This window comes from Canis lupus, chromosome 6 (genome assembly GCF_003254725.2).
Source record: "Canis lupus dingo isolate Sandy chromosome 6, ASM325472v2, whole genome shotgun sequence".
Lineage (NCBI taxonomy): Eukaryota > Metazoa > Chordata > Mammalia > Carnivora > Canidae > Canis > Canis lupus.
The window spans coordinates 6,289,966-6,300,034 of NC_064248.1; the positions used below are offsets into that span (position 1 = coordinate 6,289,966).

The 10,069-nt window shown below is 48.1% G+C and overlaps 1 protein-coding gene across 1 annotated transcript; it reads left to right on the forward strand.

Annotated features, from left to right (window-relative positions):
* Positions 1-8,677: 8,677 nt before the first annotated feature.
* CLDN3 (claudin 3) lies at positions 8,678-10,057 on the forward strand. Its single transcript, XM_025425806.3, has one exon. The coding sequence runs from the start codon at positions 9,011-9,013 to the stop codon at positions 9,665-9,667; it is 657 nt and encodes a 218-aa protein (XP_025281591.1). The 5' UTR covers positions 8,678-9,010; the 3' UTR covers positions 9,668-10,057.
* Positions 10,058-10,069: the final 12 nt, after the last annotated feature.

Genomic DNA, 10,069 nt, shown 5'->3' on the forward strand with positions numbered 1-10,069 from the left:
GGGATTGAGTCCCGGGATCAAGTCCCACATCGGGCTCCTTGCACGGAGCCTGCCTCTCCCTCTGCCTCTCTCTCTCTCTCTCTCGAATAAATAAATAAAATCTCTGCAAAAAAGCTCATAAAACCCCTAAATTTAGAGACTCCAAGGGAAATCCATGCAGGCCCCCCCTCCCTCTCTGGGAGCTTTATACTTTTACCCAATAAACCTTGCTTTGCTGCCCACCACTCTTCGTCTGGTTCGAAGTGGCATGACCAAGAACGGCAGGCACTGAGAGGACAAAAGTCCTGTAATACCACCAATGCCAATGCCAAAAGGCTCCAAGCAGGGTCAGGGAGAGCTCAAGTATGGGAGTGTTACAATTAATAAAGGGAACCCTCACTGAAGTAGACCAGGCATGTAGGAGGGGAGGCTGGTGGGGGAGCCTATCACTCCGTGTCAATTACAGGAAGAATCCTCAATTACAGACCTCAACAAGGAAAGATGTACATGACATATTTCATCTCCTGTAAGAAATCTACGACTCCTGGGACACCAGAGTGGCTCAATGGTTGAGCGTCTGCCTTTGGCCCAGGTCATGATCCCGGGGAGCTGAGATGGAGTTCCACATAGGGTTCCCTGCAGGGAGCCTGTTCTCCCATTGTCTATGTCTCTGCCTCTCTCTCTATGTCTCTCATGAGTAAGTAAATGAAATCTTAAAAAAAAAGAAAGAAAGAAATCCACGACCCCTGAAACTCCACAGATGAGATACCATCATTGTCCTGAGCTCCTACTTGTCTCCTATCTCCAATGAACTTTGGTTCAAAACAAGCCTTCCCAATTTCCTCCTTCTTCTCCATAAAATAATGTTCTTCTGTTGGACCTGTCTATTGTTGGTTTTGCTGTAGTTGGCTTGTTTTGGATTACAATTCCCTATATTCCCAAAGAAATGCATTTTTGCTGGTAAACTATTTGGCAGTAAGGTCAGCACTACTTGGTGATGAGAGGTGGGATCCAGAGAAGACCCCCAACAGCTCTGGGGCTGGTGAGCAGACAGGCACCCGTACCCATAGAGCCCAACTAGCAGCGTTCTCACTGACCATGGAGGTTGAGGGCACATTTTCTCCTGGATTTCAAGCTCTGTGCTTTGTGTCCAAAATCTCTAGGCTTTACTTGGGAGCTGTTTTAAGGCTTTAGTCTTTGTTGATTTTTTTTTTTTTTTTAATCTCTGAGGGCATTCATTCATTGGCCTCCAGAGCTCCTGGAATGGAGTACCCATCGGGCTCCCAGCAAGGAGCCTGCTTCTCCCTCTGCCTGTGTCTCTCTTTCTGTGTCTCTCATAAACAAATAAATAAAAATCTTTTAAAAGTAAAAAATAAACATAAATAAATATTTAAATAAATAAATAAACCTCCAGTTTCCTGCATTCCCTGGACTAAGGCTGGATTACAAGCTTCAGGTAAAAGAGATTCCTAAAGTCACTGAGGACCCCGGTAGCTTGCTGAAGAATCTAACATAGTTATTCAAATCTACCAACCTGGTTTCTCAGAGTTATATCAATCGGTCTACATACCTGTAGGTGAGGACCAGGCCAATCACTGGATAAAACAAACTGGAAAGTAACATCCTGAAGGGGATTTCGAGACAGAAACCCCCAACTTTTGGCAAGATGCCAGAACATTCTGCTGGAAATCCCCACCAAGCAATTATAGTGGCCACCTGCAGACTGAAACAAGATTCAGGCTTGCACACAAAAATCTGTTCATAACTATTACCGTCAACTCCAAATTGTCCTTTAAGGATATTCTGGGGGGACCTGGGTGGCTGAGTCCATGAAGCATCTGACTTTTGATTTCAGCTCAAGTCTTGATCTCAGAGTAGTGAGTTCAAGCCCCACATTGGGCTTTAAAAAACAAACAAACAAAAAAAAAGAGTATTCTGGTCTCCCTTTAGATGTTAAGTCCACCTGGGGAAATTTTAACTCTACGTTTATTAACAAGCTGAACCAGGATCTTTCTGTTTCAGTTAGAAGAAGGACCAAGGTGAAATGGAAAACTGACCATTCCAGATTTAGACTGGCTCACTCACATCCTAGATGAGTCCTCTAAAAGGAAAGTCACTAAAAATTCTCAATTTTCAACTCTGGCAAATGAAGTCCCTCAAACCTTCTAGTTTTTATTATTATTGCAAAGAACCAGGGCATTAAAAGACAATTTTTTAAACATTGTTACAAATTTAAGCACTCCAGTAGACTTTAGCCCTCTGGTGGGTCTTTCCAGTGTCCTTCCAATTGCCAGGGGCAGGGGCTCTTCCCAATCCTCACTCTTAATCAGTTTGGAGAAGATACTCTCCAGACTGGGAATGAGTCTGTCTCTGTCTTTATTGATACCAAGTATATTCTCAGGATCCAACTTTTCTGCTATAAAGCAACCCCTGTCTCAAAGTACTAGAATAATAGGGGTTCAAATAATAGGGATTCCTAGTAAACCTCAACAGTTTCCTGCCTCTGAACCTACTCCCTCTTGTCCAGGCCCTTTGACAGATATGCACCCTTTTCTCCTTACTTCCCCTGCTCCCTCCTTTCCCTGAGCCAATATTTTTTTTTTTTTTCTGAGCCAATATTTTTTAGAAAAGTACCATGCCAGAATTTCTTTCTCTGATAAGGGAGGAATAATTCCAAAAGTTGACAGTGGTCACTAAATTAGCCAACCAGGAGAAATAAAGAAATAAAGAATCCTTTGACATGTTTCTGTACTTTGTCTCTGATGGTACTATAAGTCAATCTGGGGACACTATCGGATCAGTGACCATCTTCTTTATGGGCAAAATCTTCAACTGCTACTGGGAGAATTCACAGTGCATCTGCCATCAAAATTCAAAGAGATGCCTCAAAACCTCTTCCCATAATTAATCAATGCCCTCTAAGAGGACCTTCAAGGCATCCAGCCCATAACAGATAAATGACAAGGCTCAGGGCCTCATTATGTCCTGCATGAGTCCCTGTAACACCCCCATTTTACCAGGGAGAAAACCCAACAGTCAAGCATGGAGATTTTCCCAGGACTTCAGGGCAAGAACTAACAGTTATCTCTCAGCATGCTGGTGTTCCCAACCCCGATGGGCTACTACCAACATCCATTCCCAGTGAAAGCAGATTTTTCACTGTAATTGATCTGTGTAGTCATTTTTCGTATTCCGCTCATAAGGATAGCCAATATCTTTTTAAAAAGATTTTATTTATTTATTCATGAGAGACACAGAGATAGGGGCAGAAACATAGGCAGAGAACCAGGTTCTCTGCAGAGATCCCCATAAGGACTCGACCACAGGACCCCAGGATCACAACCTGAGCCAAAGGCAGATGCTCAACCACTGAACCACCCAGGTTCCTCTAGTCACTATCTTTTTGCCTTCACTTGGAAGAATGGAAATATACCTGGACAGTAATATCCCAGGATTTCACACAGTGCTTCTTATGTTAAAAGCTGATTTGGATAATAGAAAGTTTTCTGCAGGGGCACCTGGCTGGCTCAGTAAGCAGAACCTGAGGTCGTGAGTTTGAGCCCCATGTTGTCTTAGAGATTACTTAAGGAAATAAAAATACATTAAAAATTTTTAAAAGAAAGTTTTCTGCAGGATCTACTTTGTTGAAATACACAGATGGTTTTCTTCTCTGCTCCCCTCCTCAAACCTCTTCATGGGAATGAATACAGCACCCATTTCTTAAGACTTTTGGTCTTGGAGGGACATAAAGTCTCCAAAGAAAAACCATAGCTTTCCCAAGTTTAGGGTAGATACTTGGGGCATCTGATCTTGGAATAAGGTCTAAATACGGACCCAGATGAAACCCCTCATAATTGCTTACCATTGATAGATGACCTTTTTTTAAAAAAATATTTTATTTATTTATTCATTAGAGACAGAGAGAGGCAGAGACATAGGCAGAGGGAGAAACAGGCTCCCTGTGGGGAGCCCGATGCAGGACTCAATCCCAGGACCCCGGAATCACGACCAGAGCTGAAGGCAGGCACCCAACCACTGAGCTACCCAGGCTCAAAAATAAATAAAATAATAAAATAAAATAAAATAAAATAAAATAAAATAAAATAAAATAATAAAATAAAGATTATCACTCCCTGGGAACCCCTCTCAAACATTACAGTGATCAGGGAACCTATTTTACTGGTCAGGCGCTTTAACAAGTCTGTGCTGTTTGGCCAGTTCTATGCTTTCAATCTTCAGGATTAGTGGCATGTAATAAAGGGTCTATTAAGACTTGATTGGTGGGGCAACCCAGATGGCTCAGTGGTTCAGTGCAACCTTCAGCCCAGGGTGTGATCCTAGAGTCCCGGGATCGAGTCCCACATGGGGCTCCCTGCATGGAGCCTGCTTCTCCCTCTGCCTGTGTCTCTGTCTCTCTCTCTCTGTCTCTCATGAATAAATAAGTAAAATCTTAAAAAGAAAAAAAATGTAGAAACCCCCCCAAACATCTTGACCTAAAGCTGTTGATCTTCTAAATCTCAAATCCACCCCCTTGGGAACTCAGACTCTCACCCTTTAAGATAACATCCAAAATACTCAGCCTCTTCCTCCTTTGACCCACAGTTGATAAAAGGAGATATACTTTAATAATATAAAGGCCTAATTGCTTCTATTAAAAATGACCATGCTTTGATAGGGCAATCTTTTCACAGTGCACTCTCAGGAGACGATCGATGCCCTTATGTATCACACCTTGCACCCTGGAGACTTCGTCCTTCCAGAAAGACCCATCATCTTTGCTGGAAAGGCCCATATCAGAAACTGCAAACCAACCCCGGGACTGCCAAACTCAAGGGAATAGGCTCTTGGATTCACATGATGCATCTAAATAAAGCATCAAAACCCTGGGGTGCCTGGGTGGCTCAGTTGGTTGAGGGTCTGACTTGATTTTGGCTCAGGTCATGTCTTCAAGTGTCATGGGATTGAGCCCTGTGTTAAGCTTCACACTTAGCATGGAGCCTGCTTGTTCCTCTCCTTCCCCCTGCTTTCTCTCTCTCTCTCTCTCTCTCAAATACATGGATAAAATCTTTTAAAAAATGCATAAATTCGGGATCCCTGGGTGGCGCAGCGGTTTGGCGCCTGCCTTTGGCCCAGGGCGCGATCCTGGAGACCCGGGATCGAATCCCACATCGGGCTCCCCGTGCATGGAGCCTGCTTCTCCCTCTGCCTGTGTCTCTGCCTCTCTCTCTCTCTGTGACTATCATGAATAAATAAATAAAATATTTTTTAAAAAAATGCATAAATTAAAGGCACCAAACCCTGATGGGACCTGTACATTATCTGGTGACCTGGAAGCAAAGATTTCCCAGAATTGAAGCAGAGGGCATCTGACAAGACAATTTTTCCAGGATGTCCGGACCAGGCCTGTATGCCTTTTTCTCTTTTACATGGAATGGAAATGCTTTTCCCTGCATTTCTCAATCCTTTGCAAAGGGGAGAACCTCTTCTTTTGATTATGGGTCTTCAGGAAGAGCCTCAAGATCCCAGGACAAACTAATTTTTCACTTGCCTTTTCTGAAGGCTTAGAAGGTTCAGAATTCATAAAAATCCTTCTTTCAAACTATTAACTGCAAAAAATTAAAAATTTAAAAGATAAACTATTTAAAATAATAATAATTTGGGCAGCCCAGGTGGCTCAGCAGTTTAGTGCCACCTTCGGCCCAGGGTGTGATCCTGGAGACCTGGGATCAAGTCCCAAGTCAGGCTCCCTGCATGGAGCTTGCTTCTCCCTCTGCCTGTGTCTCTGCCCCTCTCTCTCTCTCTCTCTCTCTCTGTGTGTCTCTCATGAATAAATAAAATCTTTTAAAAATAATAAATAAAAATAAAATAATTTTTTAAAAATAAAAACCAACTGTTAACTGATGATGGATTCTTATTCAAATCCACGGTTTCTGAATTTACAACTTTACAGACTGTATTATTTAATAACATTTGTTTTCAACCCAATTTTTTGAAATAATATTTTTATTTATTATTTTTTATTTCTCTTTTTTATTTTTTAAAGATTTATTTATTTATTTCAGAAGGGAGGGGCAGAGAGAGACAGGGAGAGACTCTCCAGCAGATTCCCCATGGAGCAGGGAGCCTCACATGGGCCTCGATCTCATGACCCCAAGATCACTGCCCAAGCCCGGTCAAGAGTTGGAGGCTTAACCCACTGAGCCACCCAGGTGCCCCCCTTTTTTTAATATTTTATTTTTAGGGGCACATGGGTAGTCAGTGGGTTAGGCATCTGTCTTCGACTCAGGTCATGATCCCAGGGGTCCTGGGACTGAGCCCTGTATCAGGCTCCCTGCTCAGTGAGGAGTCTACTTCTCCCTCTCCTGCTCCCCCTGCTTGTGCTCTCTCTCTAATAAATAAAATCTTTAAAAAAATATTTTATTTTTAATCACTGAACTTTACCTCTGTAACTAATAATACACTATGTGTTAGCTAATTGAATTTAAATAAAATTATTTTAAAGATTTGATTTTTAAGGAATCTCTACATGCAACATGGGGCTCAAATTCAAAACCCTGAGAGTACAAGGTGCATGCTCTTCTAACTGAGCTAGCCAGGAGTGCAGAGATAATTTTATATATATATATATATATATATATATATATATATATATATATATATACTTTTAAGTCCCTGATGTGTTGCTGCTCTGCAAAGACATTAGATATTGCTTCGTGTTGATACCTGCACTGTATCTTCCCAATGCACTTGATTGGTTCTTTCCAATATAATGCTTTTATAGTATTTACTATTCTGCTTTCATGGCTGCTGTAAGCAGTGACTTCCCAGAGGCATCCATGGTCCAGGTTTGCCTTCATAGGGAGAAACTTTTCTTCCCTAAATTGGAACGAGTGACAACAAACATGTTAAGTTGGCTACCTTCAGATCTAGGGTCCCAATGTAGAACCAACATATAGTTTGAAATAGTCGTGTTACTTTTGATTTTGTACTTGTTGCCTGTCAATCTTTCATAAAAACAATGTATCCGACAGGGTGATGCTGGCTCACCCCTTCAAGATGACCTCCAATGCTCATAACCTTGAGAAGATACAGATTTCAGATGGGAAGTACCTGAGAGCTCCCCCTCCTTACTCTCCTTGTTACTCATATGTGGCCCTAAGTGGTTTCCAACTGCTATGCATCTTCCTTCCAATGTGGGACATGACAACCAGAAAAGGTCCTTCCAGGCATGGAGGGACAAAGCCACTTTGTACAAAACACCTGACTCTTGATCACTGATGCTTTCAAAGAAAGATCTTGATCTAAAAGAAGGAAATGTGAAAGTTAATGAAGAGAAACCGCACTGGATTGTACCTGGGATGCTGGAAAGGGAGGCTGGTTGGGGAGCCTACTGCTCCATATCAATTACAGGAAGAATTGTCAATTACAGACCCCAACAGAAGAATCCCAACAAGGCGGAATCATCAGTTATAGGTCCCCAAAAGGTAAGATGTACATATTACATCTTCTATAAAAAAAATCGACCACCCCTGTCACTCAGCCAATGAGAAATCATCATTACCCTGAACACTTGCTTCTCTTTAACGGACTTTTAAAAAATATATTTTATTTATTTGAGAGAGAGAGAGCACGGGCAGGGGGGAGAGGGAAAAGCAGGCTGAGCAGGGAGCTTGGGGGGGGGATCTAAATCCCAGGACCCTGGAACCATGACCTGAGCCCAAGACAGACACTTAACCAACTGAACCACCCAAGCACCCCTTTAATGGACTTTTGTTCAAAACAAGCCCTCTCTACTTCCTCCTTCTCCATAAAATAATGTTCCTCTCCTTTGTTTGTTGGATTTGACTGCGGTTTTGCTGCAAGTTTGCTCATCTTGGGTTGCGATTCTCTTTTCTCGAATAAACTCATTTTTGCTGGTAAAATAACTGGCAGTTTTACTTTTAAAGTTAATAGGAGCAAGGGCACTGCAAGTAATATCTCGGATTTTCCACTTTTGTCTAGATCAAACCTTTCACCACCCCTTCATTCAGGTGGATCACAGCACTCACTCTGGCCCAGAGGGAGGGAAGACAAAGCTCTGCTGGAGGGGAATCAGCGAGGAGGAGGGACTTCTGGGAGGGGAATGCAGCTCTGCTCAAGTTACCCAGGATCAACCGAGGAGTAAGACCTGAGGGAGCTGCAGGAGGGCTGGAAGTGAATTTGAGTTGAGCACTGCTTTGGGGCATCTTCCCGGTGCCCTTGTGGGGGAGAGGCGGGCCCCTGGCTTTTGGGCGCAGACCTCCAGGGCCCGCATCAAGTCCGAACTGGGCGCCAGCTAGTGCTGCTGCCGCCGCGGCCCAGGCCGGAGGGACCGAGGAGCAGGTGCGCAGCCCCGGGGGCGGCCGCCCACTCCGGAAACAGCCCCGGCCACGCCCACACTGGGCCCTTCAGGCCCCCAGGATCCCAGCCGGCTGGCAGAGACCCCCTTCCCCGCACCGCCGGTGCCGAGGGCGCCGAACAGGTCGGCGGGTCGGGGAGCGTCAAGCAGACTGTGACTTGCACCCGGCCCCTGCCAGCCCCGGGGAATTAGCTAGTGACCAGTCGGCGACGAGGAGCGAGGGGCGGGGTGGCAGGCCCCGGCCCCGCCCCCCGGCCCCCCCTCCCCGCCCAGCCCTTCCTCCCTGGGCTCCGGGCTCTCGGTAAAGGTGGGAAGAGGGGCCACGTCACTGTCCCCAGGCCGGGAAACGCGGCTCCGCCCCTCCCGCCCCCGCCGCAGCGCTGGGCTCGGATCTAAGAAACACCGGCCCCAGCCCCGGGCCAGCCCAGTCGCCGCCGCCCGCCCACAAAGCACAGGCAGGTGCAGGCGCTGCCCCGGCGCCAGCGGGCAGAACGGAGCCGTTAGCGCGCGCCGTCGGTGCCTCCGTCCTTCCGTCCGTCCGTCGAGGCATCGGTCGGCCGGCGCGCGGCAGCTCCCGCCCAGGCCCAGCGGCCACGGCCCCTCGTCGCCCCGCACCCTGAGCCGCCGGGCAGAGCCGGCTTTGGCGCGGCAGCCATGTCCATGGGCCTGGAGATCGCGGGCACGTCGCTGGCCGTGCTGGGCTGGCTGAGCACCATCGTGTGCTGCGCGCTGCCCATGTGGCGCGTGACGGCCTTCATCGGCAGCAGCATCATCACGGCGCAGATCACCTGGGAGGGCCTGTGGATGAACTGCGTGGTGCAGAGCACCGGCCAGATGCAGTGCAAGGTGTACGACTCGCTGCTGGCGCTGCCGCAGGACCTGCAGGCGGCCCGCGCCCTCATCGTCGTGTCCATCCTGCTGGCCGCCTTCGGGCTCCTCGTGGCACTCGTGGGCGCCCAGTGCACCAACTGCGTGCAGGACGACACGGCCAAGGCCAAGATCACCATCGTGGCGGGAGTGCTCTTCCTGCTGGCCGCCTTGCTCACCCTGGTGCCGGTGTCCTGGTCGGCCAACACCATCATCCGGGACTTCTACAACCCGCTGGTGCCGGACGCGCAGAAGCGGGAGATGGGCGCGGGCCTGTACGTGGGCTGGGCGGCCGCGGCTCTGCAGCTGCTGGGGGGCGCGCTGCTCTGCTGCTCCTGCCCGCCGCGCGACAAGAAGTACGCGCCCACCAAGATCGTCTACTCCGCGCCGCGCTCCGCCGGCCCCGGCACCAGCACAGCCTACGACCGCAAGGACTACGTGTGAGGGGCAGCCGCGGGGAGCCCCCAGCACCCGTCGAGCTACAGCGCCCCTGTCCGGCGTGCAGCCTCTCGGAGACCAACCCACTCCAGACGCCCGGAGCTCTCCCACGGGGACTGGGAGGGGCCAGCCCGGCGGCCCCTTCCCCAGCGGCAAGCAACCTCCCCCCCCCCCCACCCCCGGCCCGGGGCCAGGAGTGGGACCACGGCGCGGGGGGTGGGAGGACCAGCCCGCACGGACAACGAAACCTTGCTCCTCTGGAGCGCGAGGCTGGGGTGGCCGCCGCTGCTCGCCAACCCCGTCGGTGGCCGCGGCCCCAAAGCCCGCGTTGGGCAGGGACCGGCAGTCTTGAAAAGGGCCAGTTGATATTTTTCAATAAAAGCCTTTCGTTTTGCATTTGCGGGCGCC